This window comes from Salarias fasciatus, chromosome 12 (assembly GCF_902148845.1).
Source record: "Salarias fasciatus chromosome 12, fSalaFa1.1, whole genome shotgun sequence".
NCBI lineage: Eukaryota > Metazoa > Chordata > Actinopteri > Blenniiformes > Blenniidae > Salarias > Salarias fasciatus.
Window position 1 is genome coordinate 20,753,042 of NC_043756.1, and position 26,807 is coordinate 20,779,848.

The 26,807-nt window shown below is 41.7% G+C and overlaps 1 protein-coding gene across 2 annotated transcripts in view; it reads left to right on the forward strand.

Moving 5' to 3' along the window:
* Positions 1-74: 74 nt before the first annotated feature.
* The window catches only part of LOC115398168 (transducin-like enhancer protein 4), a 34,214-nt gene continuing 7,481 nt past the window's right edge, over positions 75-26,807 (forward strand). Inside the window, exons 1-8 of one of the 2 annotated variants that reach the window (XM_030104826.1) lie at positions 75-333; positions 740-837; positions 2,779-2,842; positions 2,947-2,991; positions 14,945-15,007; positions 18,993-19,067; positions 20,138-20,336; positions 22,740-22,756. In XM_030104826.1, the coding sequence (XP_029960686.1) occupies positions 289-333; positions 740-837; positions 2,779-2,842; positions 2,947-2,991; positions 14,945-15,007; positions 18,993-19,067; positions 20,138-20,336; positions 22,740-22,756 (606 nt within the window). In that variant the 5' untranslated portion in view covers positions 75-288. Of the gene's footprint in view, positions 334-739; positions 838-2,778; positions 2,843-2,946; positions 2,992-14,944; positions 15,008-18,992; positions 19,068-20,134; positions 20,337-22,739; positions 22,757-26,807 lie in introns of both variants that reach the window. The other variant, XM_030104827.1, reaches the window with a different exon arrangement.

The window sequence follows — 26,807 nt, forward strand, 5'->3', positions numbered from 1 at the left end:
ACATTGAGCTTTGTGCGCAGAGAGAGAGAGAGAGAGAGAAAAAATAAAAGCGCTGGAGATTTTGGACAAGACAACTTCTGCGTTTATTACCTGACTGAATGGACTTTTGAAAAAAATATTTTTTCTTCCAATCAGAGGTACAAGGATGTTTCCACTCTTCGCGGAACGTGCGCGCGGACCGCAGAGCAGCCACTGACTGACCTTTTTTTTTTTTACGCGCGGGGGACTGATCGCTTCAACTCGTTTTGTTTTCGTGTTCACGTGGATGAACTTTACAATACATTTTTAATGATTCGGGATCTGAGCAAGATGTACCCCCCGGCACGGCATCCGGTAAGTAGCTACAGAGCAGCAGCTTTCAAAAAGGCACTGTGTCAAAACAGAGCAGATTAACAGCCGCGCGCTTGATGCGTAATCGCTTTAGATCGAGTTTCCGTGCCACCGCGCGCTCGTACGCACAATTGCGCTCATTGTTAAACTGCTGCAGCTGTGTGTACGTGTGCATGTGTGTGTGTGTGTCTGTGTGTGTGTCTGTGAGTGTGTGTGTGTCTGTGAGTGTGCGTGGGCTAACGTGTGAGGAGACCGAGTGAAACCGAGGGGGCCATCCGTCTCACAGAGGCCCTTTTGTCAGCGACAGTCCCGCCAGTGTGTGTGTCGTGACCCTGAACTTTGGTGGCTCAGTTCTTCCTCTCTCTTCCCCCCCACACTCCACACGCACGCCGTTCGGCTTCGGGTCGAGGTCCCCCACCAGCCGGGACAGCCGTTCAAGTTCACGGTCACCGAGTCCTGCGACCGGATCAAGGAGGAGTTTCAGTTCCTGCAAGCCCAGTATCACAGGTGAGAGGAGAGGAGAGGGGATGTCCGCTCACGTGCCAGAGGACAGAATACTTATGAGTCTTTAAAGATAGATAACGGTGTAACCCATTCATTAGAGCTGCAGATATGAATACATTTACTAATCTGAAGAGTGATAAATGTCTTTTCCTCGTCACAGAAATGCAGAGTTTAGCCATTGAGTCTAAATTAATTCTGTTCCATTCTTCAAGAAATTGAACTTCTGGTTTGTTTTCCATTCTGTGGAGAAAAAAGGGGCTGCAGACTCTTGATCAAGCATAGCAAGACACTGTAAAAGTGACCTTGGGCTAGAGGAAGTTGTAATCGACCTTTTTTTCATTTGTAGTCCAGACCAGTGCTTGATAAGAAAGTGATCAGTAGAACAGCCAATAATGGATTTTTTTTTTCATTTGCCTTCTTCCTCAGTGTCCACATGAAACTCGCACTAAGACTTACATTTTTGAAAAGGTTGATCTGTGCGATTCTGCCGTGCACCAGTCATCCGTGAGTCATAAAGTATGACCAAAATATTAGGGAAATGCATGATGCAATGACATGAAATACAGTACAGAAGTTGATTTTTTGTTTAAGTTTTGGAGTGAAATAAGAAACATTTCCACTTGGACCTGAATATTCCTGACGCAGCCCCCCCTTAAACACTATTTAGTGGCACTAATACCCCAGCAGTCCACCTTTGTCTCAGGTCCATCTATCACTTGGTGACCAGCCACAGGTAAACCTCATCGACCTTGGTGTGTGTGTGCGTCTCTCTCTGCAAGTGCAAGTGGTGTGAAATACTTTTTCACCCAACATGATGAAGTGTGAAATACATTGCTGAGGGCAGAACCAAAAGCGCCATACCAATGCATAATAATCGCTCACTTCTGGCCACCTTGTAATTATTACCCAATCACCTGGTGAGATGAACCAGACGTCCAGTCTGGCCGGCCAATCCCGGAGCTGAACAGGTTGAACCGAGGAGAGTGTGCTGCATCTTTAATGCTGCAGCCGCCCACATCAAACCGTCTCACACCGCTGGAACCCAAACAAGGAGGTGCTGATTTGGTTAAAAAAAAAAAAAAAAAAAAAGAAGAAGAAGAAAAAGGGGGGCGGTGGCATAAGGGCAGGTTGGGTACGCCTTTGGTCCAAAAATAGTTTTATTCTGGGATATTTTCTCCATTTGTTTTTAAAGGATGTTTTGCTTTTATTTTCAACATGATTTATTCAACCTTTATTCACTTTCTTATCACACCTAATATCATTTTAGATGTCTGACAGCATTATCAGCCAGCTGGATGAGAATAATAGACCCTTAAATTGATACACTGCAAACAATAGTTCATTCACAATCTGAAACCCAGACTCTTATTTCCACAAGAAAGGATGTATTACATCTTTTTTTTTTTTTAAATCTAAATCTAATCCTCACAATTATATTCCATCATATTAAAATTTCCGATTTGTTCATTGCTTTTTGGAATCTGCCTAGAGAAGTTTCTCATGCACCTGATGATTTTCTTCTCTTAAAAGATGCACAAAAGAGACACGTTAAAGACTTCCTGTTACACACAACATTTCGGAGACTGTGGCTTTTGTGTAAAATGGATCCACATTATATAAGGCTGCTTTTTTTTTGTTGACGGTGCAGTTTTTGCCTCCCCTGTAAGAATGTATGATGAGGTTTGTGTGGTCGTCCATTGATCCATTAATTACTGCGCTGCACCTGCTGAGTAAGTGCCTGTGTCTGCAGGGGGAAGCGCTGGGATCCACACAACTTTCTTTTGTTTCTCTCACTGCACTCATGTTGAGAACGTCCCATTTAAACAGAGAGAGAGAAAAAAAAAACTCTGCAAGTGAATGGACCAGGATCAATCGTATGTTCAAAGTGTGATTGCGGTCGCACTTTTTTTTTTTGATCATGTGTGTTTCACATCTGCCTCGCAGCCTGAAACTGGAATGTGAGAAACTGGCCAGCGAGAAAACAGAGATGCAGAGACACTATGTGATGGTGAGTCCATTTGTCTGCACAAACAGGGACGAGCAGAGAAGAAATGTGCGATTGACCCCCTCTGATGTTGTTGTTTTTTTTTTTTTTTTTTTTCCTTTATGCAGTACTACGAAATGTCATACGGACTGAACATCGAGATGCACAAGCAGGTAAGAAAGGTTCATGCTCGACGAAGTGAGACTGATTCAGACTGAACTGTGTCAAAATGGAGCACATGTGTAAATGGGATTAACATACGCATTACATGTGTAGATGCTGTCGACTTCTGGGATGTTATCCCAGCCAAAGCTCAGGAAACCTGGAGATTTTCAGAATTATTTCACAGTAATTATCAAAGAAAACGCTGAACTTCTGCAACTTTAGGGAGATTCTGAATTTTAAAACTGAGTCACAGGTTTCAGAGGGTTTCAAAGACTAATATTTCTTGACACTTGTTCTGTTTCGCAAGAGATTTGAATGGTTTTATCTCCTCTTTTTAATATTTTACCTGTTTTTGGTCAAAGTATTTCTTGTCTAATATCTTAGCTTTGTCATCAATCATGCGGTTACAGTTATGATTTCCCTAAAGATCATCACACTTTTACAAAATTAATATAAAGAGGAGATACAGTGTAGCTAAAAAAAACCCCCAACTGTCTGCTTGTTAGATAAAATAAGCCAAATACACCTTGTTTACCTTGTTCAACACAAACAAAACAGTTTTCAGTATTAGGATTTCTGTGTCAATATTTTTATTCTGTTTTACATTAAGATGTGTGGCAAAATGTATTTTTCAGCTTCTTGAGAACAGCATCAAATTTTACCAATCAGCTTTTAGCCTTTTGAGGAGTCTTTTTTTAAACAGCAAGAAGCCGAATCTGAGGCTGAGAAACGAGCTTCGTATGAAATGTATTCAATAATCTGCTATATTTACATGGGTTGGAAAAAAAGCGTGGCTAACAATGTGACCCCATCCTTCATCTGTTCTATTTTAGAGTGCCTGGTTGCCTCGTGAGGTTGAATGGCCGTTTCACATGTGAATAATAATTTCATCAGTTTAATTGAACAAGAAAATGGGCTGAAAAATGACTGGAGCGAGCGAGGATTTGGCCTTTAACGAGCCTTTACATTATTGCTGCCTTTTTTTAAACACGGAAGGTCATTAGCATAAATGTCTGTGTTAACCACACATCAGTTGCCAGGATAAATGAACCACAGCTAACCAGCTACACACATTCATTTCCCGCCAGCCTCGATGTGTGTGTTAGTGTGTGTGTGCGTGTGTGTGTGTGTGTGTGAGAGGAAGGGGGAAGGTGATAAATGATTGGACTTTGTCTTGCTGTGTGTGCATGCGTGTGTGTTTTTCTGGATCTATATTGTGTGTTGACTTTGCTGAGTAGTTTGTGTGTGTGTGTGTGTGTGTGTGTGTGTGTGTGTGTGTGTGTGTGTGTGTGTGTGTCTAACATACTGTACATGTTTACACTCTGTGTGCGATTGTGTGTGTTTGTCTATCGGCACTCTGTTAGTGTTGATTTAGTTTTGGGCGAGCTTTTTGTGCGTGTGTGTGCATTTGTGTGTGTGTGTTTTGTAGGCATTTACTTGGGTGCGGTGGATTTTGTTGGTTTCTGTCTGCATGTTTGGATGCGAATGTTTCACACATGTGCAGCTATTGGGAGACTAATCAGGCTTGTCTGATGAAATATTGAGTGTGTGTTCTCGTGTGTGTGCTATAAGTCTTCGTTCCCCGCTGCACGTGTGTGTGTGTGTGTGTGTGTGTGTGTGTGTGTGTGTCTGTGCGCGTTGTGTTTACATGGGCAAGTCAGGCTAAATAAAAAGGGGTAAAACGTTGCCTGTAGCTCTGTGTGGTGCCTGATGATTTCTGCCAGGAGAGTGAATCCCTAATTTCTGCCAGCGCTCTTTGTGTGCATACTCCGCCTGTGTGTGTGTGTGTGTGCGACTGTGTGTGTTCATATTTTATTTGTGTGTGAGTTTTGGGAGCAAATGACTCTTCCGCTGGCGTGCCCGGGCGTTAATGTGCATTTTCTATCCTTGGCTTTCGATCTGATGATGCAAAGCATGCGGCTGGTTGAGTGGATGCCGAGATTGAGGAGAGGGAGGGGTGAAGCCGTCGAGGGTGTGTGGAGAGGTGGAGGCGGGGGCCATTAAGGCAGTCGGCCTCCGCTGCCGAGCCGGTCGCTAATATTGCTTGTTTAGCATTTTCTGAGGGTAATAGGCCCATTGATTTTTGGCTCTGCTCTCTGTTTTATTTACACAGAAGGGCTCTGGTGCCCGGGGAGTGAAATGTACCAACGCTCGTTAAAGAGAAATTGACTCGTAGACGGAGGGAGAGGACAGGCCGGGGAGGAGGAGGAGGAGGAGGAGGAGGAGGAGTGAGCGAGCGGGGTCTGGGGTGGGAGGAGGAGGAGGAGGGGGGGAGGCTGGGTGGGCCTGGAACTGAGCTGGAGGACAGCTAATCAATTGCAAATTAGCGAGGCTGAAAGAGAAATAAAGCAAGCGGAGGATGTGGGGGAAAAAAGGGAAGGTGGCGGGTGGGGAACGCGCCGAAAGAAGGAAGTAATAAGACGTTTTGATAGTGAAGACTGGCGGTGATTTCAATGAGCTCTGACAGCTCATTTCACTGTTGTGCGGAGGGAGCCATTTGTTTCATTTTGACAATGTTGGTCACGTACTCTTTATTTTATAAGGTGCTTTAATATTTGGATTTGGACATACAGAGAATGCTGTTAAAGCAAGAGTGCAGCCATAGTGGAGCCTTTACGATACAGTGAATCAGCCTCCATCCTGTAATTAGTTTTTCATGTTTTATGGCCATTTACAACTTCAAACCTTTAAGCACACCAGAAATCACTGTTTTAATTTTACTCTTTGTAACCAAAATGCTAAATGTTGACTGATTAAACCCTCACAAGACGTAGTTTAACTCTTCATCATTCACAATAACCTGCGAGAGTCAGTGATTCTAAAGTAGATCTGGTCCTGTGTTTGGGATGAGACAGTATTCACTTGTGGTCACGTCATCCTTTGACCAGAGTGTCTAAGATTAAAAAAAAAAAAAAAAAAAACCTCATCTTCAGTCATTTCTAGTGTCACAACCAATCATGGGACAGGGGCACAAAGCAAAACATAACAACTGGATATCTATGATGAAAAGAATAGTTTTCTTGGCTTGATTGTGAGTCTCCAAACTAAACTTTACTGTGAAATGCTGTGGTTCACCCCAACAGTGTCATGAAGAATAGAAGTTTCTGCAACATCGAGGCAGTTCTTAAACCTTTGGAACACACTTAGAAAATAAATACTTTCTCTGCTGTATTTAAAAATGTCTATTACAGTTGTCTCCTAAGTGTGCTACATTTGCTTTGTTGATAGATGATTCTCAGTGACCTTTATTCACCAGCTAAGATATTCAAGTTTTAAAAATAGTGACCAATTCTAAAACTCAAAAAGGTCAAGGAAATACAGCAGTTCATCTGTAATATGTAAAGCTGATTTACCTCGTGTCTCACAATCATATTTTTTCTGTCCCAATTTGCTTTGTACTGTGTTCAGACTTGAAGTTCGGTCATCAGAGTTTCTTCAAAATGTTTTTATGTAGCCTCAGTCAGCATGTTTTGCTGTTTACTGTGTACCAGGGTGGAAATGGCAGCATTTACATTTTCACATATGGAACGTACTAACACCGCAATCCTCCCTTTGTTGACTTGAAGCCAACTCCACATGCCAAGTATGAATGCTGACTAACAGAATCAACAACAATATAAACTCCATCTTTATGATACTCAATGTTTGCACTTGCTTGTTGTTTCACATTGGACTCAATGCAACATATTCGACATCCTCTGGGTGATTTCTTATTTTTTTTGTGTCTATGTTACCCTGTCACGGACTGGAAAGTTTTTCAAAGTATCCATTGTTTTTCCTCTAACGTCAGCTGGGGTAGGTGAAGAATCACAGGAGGTACAGGAAATGAATGGTGAAATTACCAGCAGAGGATATGACATCATGCAAGAAATCCCACCAGATACATGGCTTCAAATGTGCAAAATTACCCAGGCTAGATAGGCTGGTTTAAAGCCCCCTAAAACAGTGTATATAATCATTACTAATCCTGCCTGGAGGACATCAGAGTATTAATACCGCACTGAATCTTTACATTAAGCTTTGGTTTTGCAGCCGGGGCTCTTTGTAGCCTGTCCGTACTAAGCCTTTTGTTGTTTCTTGCTGTCCCTCCCCGTGTCTTTTACACACCCACTCTCACGCATACACTGTCACGGGGGAATATAGCCTTGATACAGTGGGGTCCATTAGGCGTATTAGCTGGTGGTGAAAAGTGGTGCTGATGCGGTGCTTACAAAGCTCCACAGGGGAGGCGGACATTTGATCTTCTATCTGACCCAATCTGACTCCAGGGCTCCTGCCTGATCTAATTTCTTTGCTGTTAGAAGCTAAAGTGAGAGTATTTGAGCTCTTTCTTGTTTTCTTTTTTTATCGTTATTTTCATTCTGGACAACATCTTTAAAGGTACATCTGTGTTGCGGGTGTTGTTCGCTTGTAGCCCCGACATCAACAAGTTGATACATGACATGAAGGCTTACTGTAAGTTAAAAAAAAATCATATCCAGTAGCAGTTTTTGCTGAAGCTTCCTTTTGACTCCTAAAATTCACTTCCTCAGTCAGATCAGGCTGTTTTTGCCCTGTTTTGATGTTAGACTGCTCACTCTTTTTTCCTACTGTCCGGACAGGGTTGCTGTACCTCAAGTTCAGAGTTAAAATGAAATTCAGTGCACATGGTCTGCCCTCCAAGGTTTTTGCCGTTTCATGTAACGACAGAGTCCTCTAATCTAGCAGTGAGCTCTACGGACTGACCCGGTTTGAGTCCTCGCCTTAGAGCACTCTTTGGTCAGTCGTTTCTTATTATTTATTTCCCATCAAGTCGGCGACAGGTCCGCATCCAAAAAAAGTCCCGATCGTTGTGGAAACTGAATCTTTGGGTGCACACAACCTGCAAGGACAAAGCAAGGAAAAAAGAGAAAGGAAAGCTTTTAATTTAAAAATAAACTTTGTTACTTTGGTATTTTCGCTGTGCCGAGGCGTGTTGGCCAAACTGTCTGACATCCCTGCTCTTTGTTCCACAGTCGCGATGGTTTTCCATTGATGTAAAATGTCACCTGTAATTGGTTGTGTTGTCTCATGGAAAAGTGGCTCGATTTCCGTTTCTGCTCCGACGCTTTTATTTCCATTTCGATCCCGACGTCTTCGGCACAGCTCTTCAAATCCAGTCAGCTCCTCTGTCCATCTGCGTTGTTACACCTCATCTAACTTTAGGATTACATTCTCACTTTAAATAAGTTGTCATGAAAACATTCTAAATCATTGGTATTTCTTAACCTTTTTCAAATAAAAACACAATTTGATTATAATGCATGTTAGTAGTATTGGGTGTTGGGTGAGAAGATAATCCAATTCTCTGAATTTCTTCTCGGGGGGAACCTCAAGTTGCTCCTAGACCAATCAAAGGATATAATCGTTAGAGCGAGTCCCGTGCTGACCTCAGGGCTTCGTCCCATTTGGATCTGTCTGGCAGACCACTAATCAGAGGTGGGGTTGGGTGGGGGGCGCTTCTTAATCAGACACTTGAACCACATCAACCGGATTCTCAATGTGAAGGAGTCACAACTCTTCTTTTAACCTCTCTGAGTGGTCGAGCTCCTCAATCTATCACGACGAGCGAGGCACACCACCAGGAAACAAAACCCTACTCATTTAGACTGCTTTTATTTGGGTCTTTTAGTTTTGACCCAGAGGTCATGAAGGTTAGAATGTGCACGGAGACTGACCAGTGAACAGCTCCCTGCTCCCTGCAGCAGACACTGGATTACTGCAACTGTATGGCTGAATCTGTCGACAAGCCCCTGAACCTTCCCATCACTTATAAATAAGACACCAATATGTAATGTTTCTGCTCCATATGTGATAGGTTTTAACTTCTTACACTTGGATAGGCCATTTCTGATCCACTCCTGACCACAGGCTCATACTTGGAAGTGTTGATCTACATTTTCCAAGTGTTGAAGAAAAAAGGACATCATCTGCATAAAGCAGAGACGCATGTCCCGACACAATAATATCATACCTTGTAGTAGAAGACTGACTGGTGCATCGCATGGTTTGCAGTGATGTTTGAAGATGTTGTGGAATAGATGAAGATTGAACCAGCGGTGTCAAAACGGGTTCTTCGGTTTATGTTGCAGTTATTCGCCAGTTCATTTAACAGTTGCTGCCAGTTTTCCACTGCTCATTAGAAGGCGTTCAAAGCACTGCTATTAACTCAAAAACCCAGAATAACAGTGACTCCACTTGAACTTTCAGTGGTTTGAGATGGGTAGGGCATGCTGAAGTTGCCAGTTTGATGATCCCCAACACTGTAGCGCTCTGCCATCCAGTCACTGCCTCCTTGAACGAAGACGCGGCTCTTTTGTTCATTCCTCTCTTCAGCTGCAGAGAGGAGGCTGTTGTTCGCTTTGTGGAAGATCACCAAATCATTTCCCAGCTGCAAAAAAAATAAAAAAATGCCGGACAAGGCCTCCTTCTTCCCGCAACACTTAACTGTAAGGTACCCTTGAGCAAGGCACTTAAAGGTGAACCAACCAACAGCTTCAGTGGAGTATCTCAGAGGCTAATATGTGCAGGGGAGCTCTCTGGTGTGCAGCAATGTGAAGAAGAACCGAGCTGAAAAAGGGCATGTATGCTCAAGACGTCTTCCCAGGATATACGGTGAATATAAAATGTCAGTGTTTTAGGTTGCGTGTGTGTGTGTGTTTGTGTGTGTGTGTGTTTGTGTGGGGCTTCAGCGCTGCGCTAATCGCAGGTAAACTGAAGAGCAACCCTCCCTTGAATTCCCCGTCTACTTGACACTAAATGCCTCCCGAACTGTGATGGTTGATGCTCAGGCATCCTGCGTCTTACAAAAATACTTTATTCATGGACTCTGAAGTGCCGCGTTTAAAAAAAGCATCATAAGAGAAATTGAGAGCACTTGAATATAAAACACAGCTAAGTCTGTTGATTGAAAGGTGTTGTCGTCTTTGAATCATTTGTCAGTGACCGTTTAACCAATATTGATCTTCTGGAGCAGATCAAACATGTAGAGATAACTGCCTATGCCTGACTTTTTTTTTTTCAGGTTTAAAATCTTTTGATGGCTATTTTTTCCACAATATTTATTCAAAAGAGGCTAAATCTTTCTGAAGCTGATGCTGCTAATTTTACAGCACATTTACCTTTATTCTCATATTCAGGTTGGTGGAACCAGACATGCGAAGGTCACATTTCTTATAGAACTCTATATTGGCAAAGTAATTGTCTGAATGTGTGAGGTTTTCTTAACTTGTGGTGCTTTAAAATGTCCCAAGGAATTACACAATGACATATGAAATACTAAATCATAGGACAGTGAGACAGTTTTAATTGTTTGATATGTGTTCATGTCATTTCTAAAAGCATTCATATTAGATATTTGTTGACTCCATGGTCTAAAATTTAAATATTAAGAGGGTTTGTTTTTATACTGCTTTTTGCACAAAGCATTTTTCAAAGTTCCTCTCCCGTGATATTGTGATTGCGGGTTATGTCATCCATTGGCCGGAGTGGCTTTTTATTTTTCAGTTTAGTGCATCATGAAGCCCAGAGACTACAAAAGAAATCAAAAAGCTGTTTTAAGCCTTTTCCCCACAGGACGTTGTGATTATAGCTTCCAGGTTCATCCATCAGAACTGCTCTCTCTTTTTTTGCCATATTTTCTTTGCCATTGCCAACAGTTTTTCTGAGCAGCTTCTGTTTATAGAAGGTCTGGCTATTTCATTGTATTGAAGTATTTGTTTTAATTGTCTTTGCACAGATGATTTGACCCCAAAAAGACTCTTTCCTCATCCCGTCAGAACTCAGAAACTATGGACAGACTTTTATAGACCAGCAGTCAAGGTTTGCAAGACGATATGGCCGACGGCTCCATGCCCAGTCAATCCAGAGCAGACTGCCGATCGTCAGTCTCTCAGGGCTGCCAGCAGGTCTGCCTCGACTGCATTTCACTGTGAGGCCAGTTTGCTCTGGTGTTGGCATCGCATGCACAGGAACCTGATCATGTGGAGGAATGTTACTGTCAGCAGGGAGTCCAGGTTCTGCATTCAGCGCCCGGATGGCATTGTCAGAGTGTGGCGAAGACTCAGAACGTTTTGGTGTATTGATGAATTGATTAATTCCAGTTATGTCTTTTTTTCACCAGATTTCAATCGTCTAATCCACCAAATAAGAGTCAGTACCAGAGAGAGGTTGTCATGACTGTGAAGATTCAGTTAATTTGTTTCATGAGCTTTGCTGCTCTCACCCAATGTTGCACCGTTTTACAGGGTAATAGAAGCAATAACCTCTCAAGCACTAAAATTTGAAACAATGCAAAACAAAGACTACATTATGGATCCAACTACTTAGAATTACTGCAAATCTCTACCTTTAATTAAGTCCATCACTACACCTCACGTTATCCTCCCTTTTATGAGCTAAAGGTCACGATGCACAACTGGTAAATGTTCGAAAATGTCTTCCTGCAGTTGCAACATATATTTACCTCCAGCAGGCGTTGTTTTAATGTTACTAGTTAATTCAAAAAGGAAATGGAGTCAGCTACGTCGCTGTAGACACTCAGCGTTACAAATATAGAAGGTGATATGTGCCGATTTGTAGGTGTGTCTTTTTTTATATAACTTGTACTTGTAGCACTCCCTTTGGGATGTTGGATCAGGCAATTTCCTGTTTTAGAGAGAGAGAGAGAGAAGGGGGGGAATCTTTAAAAACCAACTCTTGGGTTCAGTCAAGGCATCAGATGAATACAGAGAAGTTGCAGTGTGGAGGTGTCTATAAGCTTGTGAATGTGTGTGTGTGCCTGTGGTTGTGTTTATGTGCGCCGTCCTGCTGCAGTGTTGCTTTCACTACGTTCTGATGGATCAGTGTGCGGCTGTGGGTTTGCTGCCGTTGCCTCGGGGGGCTTCTGCTCCTCTGATGCCAGAGCAAAGTTCACCTCAGCCAAGGTTACACACGAAACAAGTGCTCGACGCGTTTGTAGATGTAGCTCCCCCGTGTTGGACTTGAAGGACTTATCTGAGTCAGTGGAGGCTCTTTCCAATAGGTGACTGTTCATTCGGCTGATTAAGTCGACAGAAATTGTGCTCGTTTTTCTTTCTGTTGCCTGCTGGAGTGCGCCGGTGTCTGCGCCGCGCCACGTTCTCATGAGGGCCGGATCCGGGGTTTCTATTTACAAACCGTCCATTAGGCTGATGTTGATTGATGTTCAGCGAGTGCTGCAGTAAAATAACCTTTCACAGATTCTGAGAGATAAGTGGTCTCAGTGGTACACGAGTTTCGAAGCTGTTAATAATATTTAAAACATCAAAGTTTGAGAATTGAATAAAAAGAAAACTAAACAACAACAACTGGATTTCAATATTTTGCCAAATCAGGTTAAGGCTAAGGTTTTGTCTCTTGCAGCCCTGGGATTGTGAACAAATATCTCTGTTCTTGTGTAGTAACCATAGACTGTAACGCAGATATGTCAGTTCAGTAGCCACACACACCTCATTTAGATCTTGTGATGTTCGAACTGCACAACTTTCTTTGTGAGCAAAGTGAGAAAAACAAGTACAATTTCAGTATTATTCTGTTTTAATGCTTATCTCCTGGTGTAAAATGAGGAACGAGGTAAAATGTCCAAAAACCTCAAGTTTTTGGACAAGTTCTTATAAGTTCTTTTTGAATTTTGGGGGTTATGGTATGTCAGCCATACCTACAAAAACAGAGTGATCCCAAGGTAATGAATAAGAAAGAGCAGTTGGGTTAGGATTTTCTTAGTAATAATTACACTTTGCCAGGTCAGTGTTCACTCAAATAGCCATATATTTGACACCCCTGCCCTGTAACGACTCCTAATTTATCTCGGATATGTACAGCTCAAGTGATCGTGGTTGTGCTCTTGTCGGTAATCCAGGTGGTTTCCACATCACAGCATGTTTACCAGTCTTTGGGAGCACGACTGGATATGAAGTTTTGGGGTGTTTGAGGGATTTGTGTGGCTCTAGAGGGAGATGAGCAAAGTCCAATAAATTCTGACTCATCCCAGTGTTGGCTGGTCGTGAAGACGACAGCCCCAAAGATGATAAAAAAAAAAAAAAAAATAAAACAACTTTGAGGTGAAAGCAGGAAGGTTAGCAGAGCTGTTCGTTATCCTGGCTTTCAGCAAAACATTGAAGAGTACTTCAGTTGCTAATCCAAAACCTGACCACACCGTGAAGAGAAACACACACATTGATGCATCACAGGATGTTGTGTCAGTGAGTCAGAGTTTGAAATGTTGCTTTAGCAAGACATTCATTTAGAGCTACAAGCTAGAAAAAAAAAAAAAAAAAAAAGGTTGGCCTCTTAAACAGTGTTGGACCCGCATCCGTACATTCAGAGCTATGCAAAGTGCTCAGCCACGATTTGCAATCTGAGGTCTAGTATGTTGCTGAAGGAGACTTCAAAATACAGTTTTTTGCATGTTCTTTGCATGTGTGGCGATTATGATTTATTTAACAGCTATGGCATTTGAAGATACTGTACATATACATACATATATATGTAAGAACCTGACTTACTTGAAGTAAAAGCCTCTTATAAACACAACTCTGCAAATCCTTTTTATTGTGTACTTAGTGTGAGACAGACGACTGTGATCTTCAGGCAAAATGCATGACTTTCACTGTTAATGCATGAGAGTTGACAGCGATAAAAATAATTCATTAGAAGGAGCTATGCAGAAACACAAAGTATATTCTGATGGACTGGCATAATGATTACATGGTTTGCGTAGCTATGTAACTGCGCAATCTGCTCATTATGGGTCTGACAGTTATGAGAGAGGTAATACTAGATTGATGCAAACCTAATTTTAACGTACCAGTATGTTTGCATGGAATTGCCTGCTTGCTATCAGCACCATTTGCATAAACAGTCGCATTGTTCTCTGCTGGTGGGAAAGAGGGTTTCTAATGGTCGCCCCATTATTCTGTGGTGAATGGATTAGACTGCGGGGCGCACGGTGGGTCTGTGGCATCTCAAGCAGAATTGACACTGAATGTTAACAGGAAGCAGCTTTGATTAACAATAAGTTAACACGGACCACCAACACCACGAGCAGCCAGCAGAAGGACTTTTAACGGCGCAGATGTTGTGCTGTGATGGAGGTGGTGCTACCTGACATTAAGGAAGTAAAAGTGTGTGCGTGTGTGTGTGGGTGCACCCTGCAAAAATTGCTTGTAACTAGTAATTAACTGTTATGTGTAATTACTGCAGTGATTCAGTGTTATGAATCTGTTGGTAATTTCAAATCGATTGCATTTTCCAGTTGTGGCAGAATGTTTTGTATTTATGGGTCTCATTTTAGGATTCGCGGAGACTTTTGTCTTGGATGTCATGGCTCTGGTATTTTCAGTTTTATGACTTAATTCTTCATGTTTCGTAGTCAGGCAATGTTAATGTGTTTGACCTTGTTCTGGCTTAAGTTTCGGGTTTTAGTCCATGCCTGGTATCATGTTCAGTTCGGTGTTTTCGCTGTCTTTGTCTGCCCTGCTTGCCCTGGTCAAGTTGTGTGTGTAGACGAGCCTGTTTGTCTTCCCTTGTTTAATGAGCTGTTGATCTCCGTCTGTGATTGCTTTCTTTTTTATATATATTTATCCTTCCTTTATGAAAAATACTTTTTCCTATGTTAATCTTTGGCCATTATCCTGCTTCCATCCCTGCATCACATGCTCTGCCTCATTAAATTAGGTCCATTTTAGAAAAATCACTCAAGAGTCCAAACACGATTTTTGCAGGTGCTCATTATGTTTCCAGTTAGTCATAAATGTGCTGATATTGTTTGATTTGCACCGCCGTGAGCCCGAAGACGCACTCCTCTAACACAGACCGAGCAGATGTCTGCATCTGGAGGCCGTGCGAGTGGGACGACGCCTTCTTGTCTTGCTTCTGAGTTTTGAGGATGATTGTGCTCTCTGCACCCACCTCTCTGTCTTGCAGGCGGAGATCGTCAAAAGGCTGAACGCAATCTGCGCCCAAGTCATCCCTTTCCTCTCTCAGGAGGTAAGACTCAAAAATGCCTGTCACTGTGAGTTAAGAAGGAAGTGGGTGAGAAAAATGGGGAAGGAGAGAGAGAGAGAGAAGACAAAATACATAGGAGGAGAAGTGTGTGGTGGATTGTAAGGAAAAAGAGACAAATATGAACACACGTGCATGCACGCAGTGTGTATATATACACACACACACACAGAAGCGCAGACACACACAGATTATCCTGGGCTAATCCTCTCGGCTCAGGATAGGCAGATATGCTCTGAACTTATCAAATGTCTCCCACTAACATATGCAGGAGCCAGCGGCTGCGTGTGTGTGTGTGTGTGTGAGGGGAAAAATACTTTTTCTTAAAACACATTACGATTGCATGCACACACAGCAGTAGGTGTGAGAGGTGTGTTTTATGCAGTGTGTTTGTTACGAAATCCTTAGGTGTGTGTGTGTTTAGCTGATAAATCCTCCCTCTGAGGAGTTGACAGTGTGTATGTGTGTGTGTTGAGGGGTGGGAACAGCAGGAAGGAGTGAGTGTGGACTCCAAAAGCTCTCCTCCAGATTAGCCATGGATTAGGAGGGTTTAGGGTGGATTAGGAATAATGGCATTAGACTGCAGAGCTGCTACACAGCCCTGAGGCCCGCAGAGAGGGGAGCCGGGGAGAGGAAGCCGCTTTGTTTTGATGCACAGCCTCGTCTGCTGCGTGTAAATAAGAACACACTCATATTATTATTGTGCAGCAAATCACATCGACTGTGTCTGCATATGTTTGCGAAAGGCTCTTTGTTTTGACTCTTATTTTTGTCCGTTTCTGATATTGTCTCTTCTTGGGAATTTTCTTTTGATGGCTGCGTTTTTTTTTTTGGTTTTTTTTTCTTTTTCTAATCACATTATAAATCTCAGTTCACAGACATGTTATGAAACATGTCACCTGCCTGCGTAAGTAGGATTAAGTCACACATCAATATTAGCGGCGTATTAACTGTATCGCTGAATGTCACACATGATCAATTACCAGATGTTCAAAGGGCTTCCGTCCTTCAGATCTGCTCGTTCCACATACCCACGTGTTTCCAGTTCACTCTGCCTACATATTACCCTCTTATTTAGCATATTTGTTCAGTATATTGTGCATTTTACTTAAATTTTTAATAATAGTTTTACTATTAATTAATAATAATATAATAATAATAATACTGATGTGTGATTTTATCAACATCTGCACTGTGTGATCAAAGGAAAGCTTATTTTCAGTGCAGCTCTGAACTCTGGAGGGCTGCATACAAAATTGATAGCATAAATAGAAGCAAAAGAGAAGTGTTGACATTGATGTTTGCAAATATTTGCCAATCATTTGAGAATCATGTAGAGGTGGGTTTTACGCTCTGGAAGGTGCTGTAGGAGCACTGACTGATTGATTCAGTCCCTGCTGCATGCATGTACCTCTCCTTCATCTCTGCTGCTTGTTTTTACATGTGTTATCTCTTCATTTGAATTTTTAGCAGGGTCCATATTTTGTCAAAAATAAAGATTTGAAAATAAACATTAAAAACATTGTAGAGAATGTCATTAAAGTCACCAGCTAGTTTCAGCCTGATTAGTCATGTAATGTCACTTTTTACCACAAGGTGGTGCAGTGGGTTTTTTTGGGGGAAAAAAATGTAATTTCATTTGGTCACCTCCTTGAAACTTCAGGTTGTTTTTAATTTTTGCTGCCGTCAATTCACTTTGTAGCTTTGCCCTCATTTTCTTGATGTTTTATTTCATACTCTGCAGCTTCACTCAAAGAGTTTTTTGATTTTTCACTGCCTAAAAAAGTAATTGATTATTCTTATTAACCATATGTTGTACCGATAGGTGCTCCTTCAGACCCCAGCAGTCCTCTGCCATCGGCACGCAGCATCGAGTGCTTGTTATTTTACATCAGTCTCATTAATCTTTACTAAACTAGTTACCTCTGAGGAGGTTATGGCATAATTTGCTCAGACTGAAGTAATAACCTTTCATTCTGATAATTACCAACCCTTTTTAATAGCTGTAGTCTTGTTGCTTTGCAAACTGCATGTAACATTTAAAGTCGTATTTTCTTTCACAGCCTGAAAGGAAAGTTTCCAGTGATCCTCGCATAAAGACTGCAACCGAAAAAGATGTTTGACAGTGTTCGGATATTTTTATTATAATGTCTTTTGGGAGAGTGCAGTGCACAGGTGGAGCGAGCAGAACAAACAGGTGGGAGGTTCATTCAAATTCAGGAAGGCAGCGACAGGCGAGTCGCCGTGCACGTTGTTCATAGCGGCTCTGTATTGATGCAAAAGCGTCTTCACTTCAACAAATCCCTGCAGCCAGGCGGAGGTAACGACACAAACATGGTGATACAGCTGCAGCCTCTGGTTGTACAACAGACAGTAAACATGATGGTCCAACCTGCTGATCGGCAATAAATCCAGTACAAATCATACAACAAAACGCTGCTTTAACCTGCAGACCGTCGTCAGATTAACAGAGCTCTGCCACACTGTGCATTATGACCTGCTGCTTCTCTTTTTCATCTTTTATTAAGAGAGGAAAAAGCTGTTTTTACTCTTTACTGAGTAAAGTAAAAATGTAGCAATGTTATAAGCAAAATAAAATATGATGAATGCAATTACAACAATTCAGAAGTTCGAATTTGTCATGAAATGAGTCTGATATTGTACAGATACATACAACAATGCCTGAAGCGCAGTAACAGTGTCTGCAGTTTGTTGTTTTCTACCTCTGGTGATCCGCTGTGTAACATCATACATAGATACAACAGTGCAAGAAGATAGAAAGCTGAAGACACTCAGGATTCATTTTGCTGTGGCGGCCATACTTAACTTTAATTGATGTTATTTACATCCCGCCTACGCAATGCCCGGGTGCTGCCGGTGATGCGATGATGTGAAATCAATCATAAAATCATCCTGACCGGAGAATCTGTTTGGACGGACGCAGTCTGGACGAGTGCTGATATTCACCGCAACGCTGGTTCCACATGAAAATGTAGAAATATCTGCACGATTCAAATGACCTGAACTGTCAGTAATGTGGAAAATAATTTCGATTTAGCAACCATCAATATGTGATTCAGCGGCGATACTGTTTGTGGTGGCTGAGAAATAACTCTTACTTTTTTCTGATGTCAACCATTAAACAGCGAGAGGCTGTGGGCAAGTTATTAATCAGGCACTTTTTTTGGGGGTGGGGGTGGGGGGTGGGGGGGGGGGTGGGGGGGTCAAACACGAGTTAAAGACCCAAAGAATTTCTGATAACGATAGGTGTGTGTGTGTGTGTGTGTGTGTGTGTGTGTGTGTGTGTGTGTGTGTGTGTGTGTGTCACATCCACGCAGCATTAACTGAGTTTTGCGAGGTTTACCTGAACTCGCCGGCCGGGTTCATTTCCACACCTGATAAGCTCTTTCATCTCTGGCCTTCTTTGATGTTTGGCGCTCCTGGTTGAATCTTGCTGCTCTTTTTCCCGATCTGTCTTCCTCTCTCTGTGCTCTTTGTGTAAATTTGCCCTGCTTGCTGTCTCTCTCTCTCTCTCTCTCACCCATGATGTCTTGCTCCCTGCCTCCTTCTCCACACACTCACATCCATGTTAACATTTTACACCGTTTTCGAGATGGAGCAGGAAACAGACAAGTGAATTCATGTTGTACCTCAGTATAAATGTAATATTGAATCAATTTAATTGCTTTTTTACTTAGTTCTGAGCTCAAACAAGCCCTTATTGGAATCACCTTCCGTACTGCTTTATCTAATCAAGCAGTGTTAACATTTTATCTGAACCAGAATACTGATCTGACTTTTCCTATTTGGCCGTCATACGTCAGGAAAACTATAGAAGGACTGTCATGTATTTATTTTCCTCCATGGATAGGAGGATACCTCTTCCAGAGCCGGGTGTCTGACTTCCCTCCTCTGTCTCTGCTGCCGTTTCCCGGTTTGTCTCCTGATTGTTTGTGTTGGTGTCTCTCAGCATCAGCAGCAGGTGGTGCAGGCCGTGGAGAGGGCGAAGCAGGTCACCATGGCTGAGCTCAACGCCATCATAGGAGTGGGTGGAATCCACACGCACACACATGCATGCACACACCACACATACCCATCAGAAACAACCTTTAAAAAAAAAAAGAGAAATCCAACTAAAAAGACCAAATCGAAACTCATGCTGGACACACTGACATTGAAACACCGATGCAACAAGAAACTTGCATTTACTAAAAAATTAAGACTGACACACACTATTTTTCTTTAAAAAAAATATATATTTGTTGTTTAGTTTACTGTCATAACCTTCAAATATTGTCCTTTGGTGAGATTTTTCAAATCAGTACAAATAGGAGCACAATTGTGTTCAAACTGCAACGACAATGTCAGATTTTCTGATTCGTTTCCGGAACTCACTCCCGAAAACATAAATACATGGAGTGAAAGTACAGAAGAATTTATGCAGTCAGGTGTCCTTGTGGTTTTGGAGATTACTTGAAGTCATGACAGCCTCTCAGACGTACGGGCTTAGTGATTCCCCCTCGTTCCACCACAACCTCTGCTGCATTCAACCCTCCCACTTAAGTAATAAACAAAAAACTTCGGGGGGAAAAAAGCCCTGAATACCTCAATGCTAATAAGTCCCTTTTTCCATTTAAGCTTTAGTTATTTTCAGAGCCAAAATTTATTTCCATTGTTTTACCTTTTTCCCCCTCTATCTCTAAATTAATGGAAGAAAAAGGTGCTGGAGAAAGAAAAGTCTAAAGTGAAGACTAAAGTGCACTCTTAAGCTATCAGTGCTTCAGAATATCTTTCATCTCGAATAATCAGTGAGGCTCTTTGGCTTTAATCCATCCATTCATTGAAGGTCAGTCAGTTTATTTATTTATGAGGTTTTAAAACCGGCATTAAATTCAGTTTATTTTTTGATTGTTATACACACCCCAACAGTCACAGATAAATTGTTTTGAAACCTTGTATTTGCAGGTTATTTAGGGACCAGGCATTTGGACATTTCAAGATGTACGTTTGTTTTGATATTTGCATCAGTTGCATCAGTTTATATTGTGTTTACAGCATTAATCTCACCTCCGTTTCCATTGCATTAAATCCCAGTTTCTTTGTGTATTCCAGCAGCAGCAGCTTCAGGCTCAGCACCTGTCCCACGGCCACGCCATCCCCGTCCCGCTCACGCCCCATCCGGCAGGCCTGCAGCCCCCTCTGCCCCCCGGGGCCAGTACTGCCAGCCTGCTGGCCCTGTCCTCTGCCCTGAGCCACCAGCTGCCCCTGAAAGACGAGAGGAAGCACCACGAGAACAACAGTGAACACCCGAGAGGTAAACCCCGACTCGCTTATACAGCGTGTGCACTCAATTGATGAAGTTCGATTAATGGATCCTCGAAATGCTCCACCTCATTCGTTTCAATTCAATGGGTTACTCTCAGATTCGCACAATTGAATCTACAAATAATGCAGAAAAACCCAACATCATTGTTTTATTTAATTAAAATCTGTTGCAAAACTGCGATCGTATACAAGAGATTACTATAATTATGTATAATTGCATCCCAGACTCGAATCCTGGCTCTTTCTCTCCGTGAGAAGGGGTGATAACCACTACACCAGCCTCTGTAACACCGGCTCCATGTGCAGCGACACGTGCCGGTCTATTTCACTCTTAAGGAGACGTTAAACGTGTTTAATGGACATAAACAGGGAGGCCTGGAGCCGCTGAGAGGTTAATCATCCCAAACCAGGTTTACACGTCCAGAATATTCCGCCAGCATTATGAATTATATCACCATTTGCACTGGCTTGTGCCTGATTGTTAGTGCTTTGAATGAACAGCCGCTAAAACTATTAAAAATTGATTTGTCATTATGCCGTTTTAATCGGTCTAACAGGGAGCAATACACCAGCGCCATGATGCTGTTTTCCAAGTGTACACACAGAAGGGCTCTAATTCTTCTCTGAGCTGACTTTGAGCTCAAGCGTTTAATTACTGTTCATAGACACTGTGCTGCGCGCGCGTGTGTGTGTGTGTGTGTGTTTGTGTGCCAGCTCTTAATTACTGTGCGGCAGTGTGGCTGTGAGGGTTTAAACTGTTAACCTTGCCCTGGAGCTGCAGTAAAGCTACCAGGCTACTAACTGAGGTATTACCTGCAGCGAAAGGTGGGTGAGAACAGGGCTAAAAGGTTCCTTTTACTCAGTTTTGGGCTCATCAAGACAGACGCTCAATACAGCGCTTCTCCAAACACACCTTCTCGTTACCTGTTTGTGTCCCACTTTCAACCTGTGTAATCAGATTATATTGAAATAATTGTAGCACGTCGAATCCATTCAGTAAAGCTAAAAAAACCCTGGTCCCACACGGAATGCCCGTCCTGACAGTAAATCCTCATTCCAATTAGCGATCCACATCAGGAGCCCGGCTCCGGTCTCCCGTCGGGGATCAACTTTAATGGAACAAGTAGGCCAGAGAAAAAGATGCTCATTTTGGACCCGTGCCCACTTTAACTCGGGTGGCACAGCAATGTGTTATTGCTTAGTCCAACCCTCTTTAACCGGTAACGTGATATATATTATTAACAATCACTTAAAACCTACTCAAAATGTAGAGCTTCATCAAGTGGCCGTGCCACTATTATATTGGTTTCTGTACAATTATTTTAAAAAAATGGTAAAAAATCAATGAAACCTCATTACATTTTATGTGAAATACAGTTTCTTGTATTCTGTAACGATGAGTTCTGTCTACTGAGAATGAACTCTTTGGTGTGCATTCAGCTCTGACTTTGTCCATCGCTTTGATGAAGCTATATTCTATGTAACTCTCTTGGTACCTTCGCATTTTTCCTTTCGTCTAATTCACCTGTCTCTTCAGCCTGATGCACTCATATTTTTTCTCCCACTATCGACTATATGTATATAATACATAAAAAAAAAAAACACGCACACACACACTACTAATGGAAATGCTTAAACTTTGTAGTTTCGTGACGCGACGCACATGTATTAAATGCTGACTCACCTTTTTTATTTACTAATGCAACCAAAAAATTCAGAAAACTTATACCTCTTAAACTCAAGATGGCATTAATTACTGGATGCAGTTTTAGTCAAACATCGACATTTTTTTGGGATTTGTAATCTCTGGCCAGGTACATTATTAGATTACACTGGAGTAGTAAATAAAAAGCGCTAACTGCAAGAACAAATCACAAATATTCGTAGGATTACGTTAAAAAAAATACAAAAAAGAAAACAGTCGTAGCAAAACAGCAGCAATTATGTTTGAAGTTTACTTTTTTCTAGACCGTGGTCACTGACCCGTGTTTACAGGAGACGCCACTGCTTTTTTTTGAACTTGTACTGGAGCTTCAGTGGAGCAGATTGGGTTGATGGTTCAATCCCCAGCTCCTCGGGGGTTAGAAGTGGAGCTTTAAATGTTCCTGATCTGTCATATCCATTGTTTCCTTTTAAAAGAGAGGAAACTAGAGTGGATCTCAGTTAGATCAGACTTTTGATGTGTAAAACCTTCATCAAACAGCACAGCCAGTCGTAGCACAAATCCACCTTTAGCAGCACTGCTTTGTCATTCTGTGTGTGTTTCAGAAAGTATTATTTTGTGTGTGTGTGTGTGGTGCGTGTGTGTGTCTTTACACGTTTCGCTTTGCTTCAGACTTTAAATGCTTTAATCTGTAATTTTTTTTCTGTCTCATGCCCTCCGCCTCCTCAGACAGAGACTCAGTCAAGGTAAGTCTTTCTTCTTTCCTTTGCTATAAAAGACGCGTTCGGAGCTTCGTATCTGCTCATCTTCACATCTTTGTTGCTGTTTGCTTTCCGGTAAATAACACATCTGCACTCATAAAAGGATGACAAGTGAATTAAAAACTAACTTGGTGTCTTTTCTTTCTGATGTATTATTATTATTTTTGTCATTAACACTTTTAATTTGCAAAGAATTAATTGTTTAGAGCGATCAAAGCATTTTATGTGATGTGAGTGGAGTTTGCTGGAAGATGAACATTGAACGCAAAGTTAACTCAGAACTCAGACTAACATGAACATGTCAATATGTGGCATGCATCATGAAGACTTGTGTGTGAATATATCATATTTTGTATTTTGTTTGATTTTTTTAGCGCTTGCTTGTGTGTAAGATATAATTAGAGATTAAGATGTTTTATCTGTAAGTTCACAAAAAGCTAAAATATGCATTTGCAAAATCTTGATAGTTGAAAATCCTAATAATCGTCATCAGACATGTATTTTGTGTACATCTATAGTTTGAGGCGCTTGATGTTTGCCTGTTTTTAATGTATTTTGCATTTGCGCTATACTGACAGAGCGTGTGTTTAAAATGTCTGACGTGTGCAAATGGAAATGACATGAAAGGAAAAAAAAAACAAAAACAAAACAGGCTGAAAGCGGAGCTCTGAAACGAGTGAATCATAAAAGCCCGGTCTGGTTAGCGAAGGAAGGAGGGAGCAGGAGGGAAGAGGCAACGCAACAGATCATTGTTACATCCGCCGCTTGTAGTAATTAGTCCCTTAAGCAGAGCTTTTTTCCCAAGGCAAACATTTGGTTTGTTGAATACTCAATGAGCACATTAGCATTTCTTTATACCGGCAGCGCCAGAGTGCACGTGTGTGCACGAGCACACACACACACACACACTCACACACGCGGGCATGAGTTTAGCAGGCTGTGTGTGTTTTATGGTGTGTTGCAGTAGGTGGGAACAGGAGGAATGTTTTAATATGTTATCTGCTGCCCCCCATGCAGCTTATCCTCCTGCACAAACACAACACACACACACGCTGCACAAGCAGATGTGCTGGCACCATGATGGGACCGATTAGCCGCGCGTGTATGCGCTCGCGGGCGTGCATGAGTGTGTGTGTGTGTGTGTGTGTATGAGGTCGTCAGAAATCAGCGATAAAGATAGAGGCCAGAATGATGAATGCCTTTCATTAGCGCTTTGCGAGACGACACTCACACACACACACATACACACACACACACACACACACACACACACACGGAGCTGCTCTTTGACATGTGGCCAACAGTCACTTCATGAAACCAATAAGTCCCTTGTCAGTGGTCTACAGTTGCCTTGGCAACAGTCCACAGAGTACAGTGGGTGTGAATTGTATGAACATCTGTGCCTTAATGTCCTTGGCGTTAGCACCTCACACGCTGATAAAGGTATGAGGGTGTGAGCGGCGCGCGTGTGCGCGTGCGCGTGCATACTAACGCTGCTGGTGCCGCCAGTCAATTATGTAGTCGCGGTGTGTTCAAGGACTGCACCTTCTCAGACCTTTTGTTGGCAGGAGTGGGACTGAGTACACTTATCAAATGAAGCTAATGATTGGTTCAAACATCAATGCCTTTTTTTTTTTTTTTTTGCGTTTTTTTTCTGTGATATCCCTTTCAGTACACAGCGAATCAGTCAAAGTTCTTACAATCGACAGGTCTTTTTGAAAATTTGATTAACTGCTTTGAATGTCTGCATCTGTGATGTATGTATGTGCTGCATGTTTGGAAAAAGAAAAGAAGTGGACCGGCTCCCTAACAAGGCCGTTTTCACCTGTTGAAGTAGACTCACTGCAGGCTGCCGTCCGCCTGATCATCACAGACTCACTTTGTACTCCTTGGTTTTTTTTTTTTTTTGCCACCGGTAAACAAGCCTTGCGGCCGCCGTCTTGTTTTTGTTGTAAATGCTGGGATCCTCTTTTAAAAGCTCTGAATGCAGCGTGCAGCCCGGCCTTCCATGCTGTGTTGGCTGCGGAGTCACAGACTAATTGAGTTGTACGGGGTGGAAAGGCGGATTAGACCGAAACGACTTCAACCTAAAAGTTCTGAAGATTTCGGTTTTTGTGCCGATACCATTTGTGTGTCAGTGACAGAACAAAGCTGCAGAGCGAAGACACTAAAACACAGCATTTCCACACAGTGGACACAGCTCCTTCTAAGTTTGACTTTTTCTTTGTCTCTGATAAAGTTTGGGAGTAATCTGACTGGACGAATACTGCGAGCGGCCTTAATTGAAACAAAACTTGGCCAAAGTCATTTGTTATTCAGGAATGGAGCAAAAACAGAAAGGAAAGCAATCAGAGTGGAGATTTAATGCTTTGAGGAGCAGTTTCAACCTTTTTTTGTTTTTACCAGTCAGTGGACGCGGCCCTCCTCCTGCTTGGAGCTGCTCAGTGATCAGCATGTTTTCACATAAGAAAAAAAAAAAGAGTTTTTGATCATTTACAGTAAAGAAAAAAAAAGATATTTTACCATAATTGGCCTCCTCTCAGACTAGTAGAAAAGAAAATCAAAACACACATTTTGGTGCATATTTTTTTCATGCTGCTACATTTATCTTGAATTTCCTGAAGCGATCATGTGTAAAATGTTATTTGTATAAAGCTCTGAATGAAGCATATACAGCTTTTTACCTGCCATCCTCATAATGTGAGTCAGAGATATATTCTTCAACAGCACCAAAATGGCCCAAACCTTCAACTTTTCCTCTTTTTATTGTAAATATGCATTTTTCAAGCATCTGTTTTCTGTCATTAATGGCCTCCTTTGGACGTTTTAAAGTTGTTGACATCATTTCTTTTACCATTATGAAAGGATGACTAAAAAGATTTCTAAAAATGTCCTCGGCAAAGTGTTTTGAATCGGTCTGTTAATAGAATTGTGGTTTTTCAGATTTGCACTCTGGAAGTTTCGAACCGACTTTCAGGAGAAGCACAAGAAACTTTTACCGGGATAAACTGTTACGAAAAATATAATTATTTCTGATGTTCGCCTTTTCTTCACGTGATAAACAAGACTTTAGGGAACATTACCAAAATATGTGTGTGCGTGTGTGTGCTGCACTATTGTATTATAATGTTTTTGGTTTACATTTGTTAACATTGCTGGAGTTTACACATTGTGGTAGCTCCGATCACTTTCTTTCATAATGCAGCAAACAAGACAAATCATTAAATTAATCTCTACTTCTGTAGAAAAGAGAAGAAATTGTTGTGAAGATCAGTGTTTTTGAGAAATTATACAAACACTGAGCACTAATAATGAATGAAGCAGGTCGGTAATCCTCACTGAAAAGTCGACTATGGAGCTTCCATAGGAAGGATGTATGCAGGATGATGAGAGAATAGTTCACAAGTGTTGATGTTAGAAGGCAGTGAACTGAACGTAAAGATATTTCCTTACACTGAACACTACTTCAGCTCACCATTATCTTTAAAGCTTGAAAAGAATGAGATTGTACATAGTCGTACAAAGAGAAACTCAATGAAAAGCAAAAACCCTCATCTATGGCCTTTGAGGATCAAAGTAAAGTATCTACTGCAAAACATTATTTTTATATTTATTCAAAGGCCTTTATGAAGGCCTTCATCTTGATTGTGGCGTTTAAAAGCTGAATTTCACTCTCAGTCAGTGGAAATACACACTCAGACACACAAGCCTCCGTTTCACTGTGCTGTGGCAGAGTTTTAAAAATTCACGACATGTTCAAAAATAGCAAAGTTTCAGAGAATTTGAAAACGTGACAAATAAAATAGATGTCAATAAAGTGTCTTTCGACCAAACTTGAGAGACATTCTTGCAACATTTGTGTGACAAAATACCAGTTCAGTGTGATTCCAAGTGACGTTTATCTCTAGTTTGTATTTCGTCTTCTTTTTTTTGTGTACTCAGTCATGAGTTGTGGTAGCCGGGTGTGATGGGGGGGTTTTACGTATGTTGTCCTTCAATTTATAACGTTTTAAACTGAATTCATATCATAAGCGTG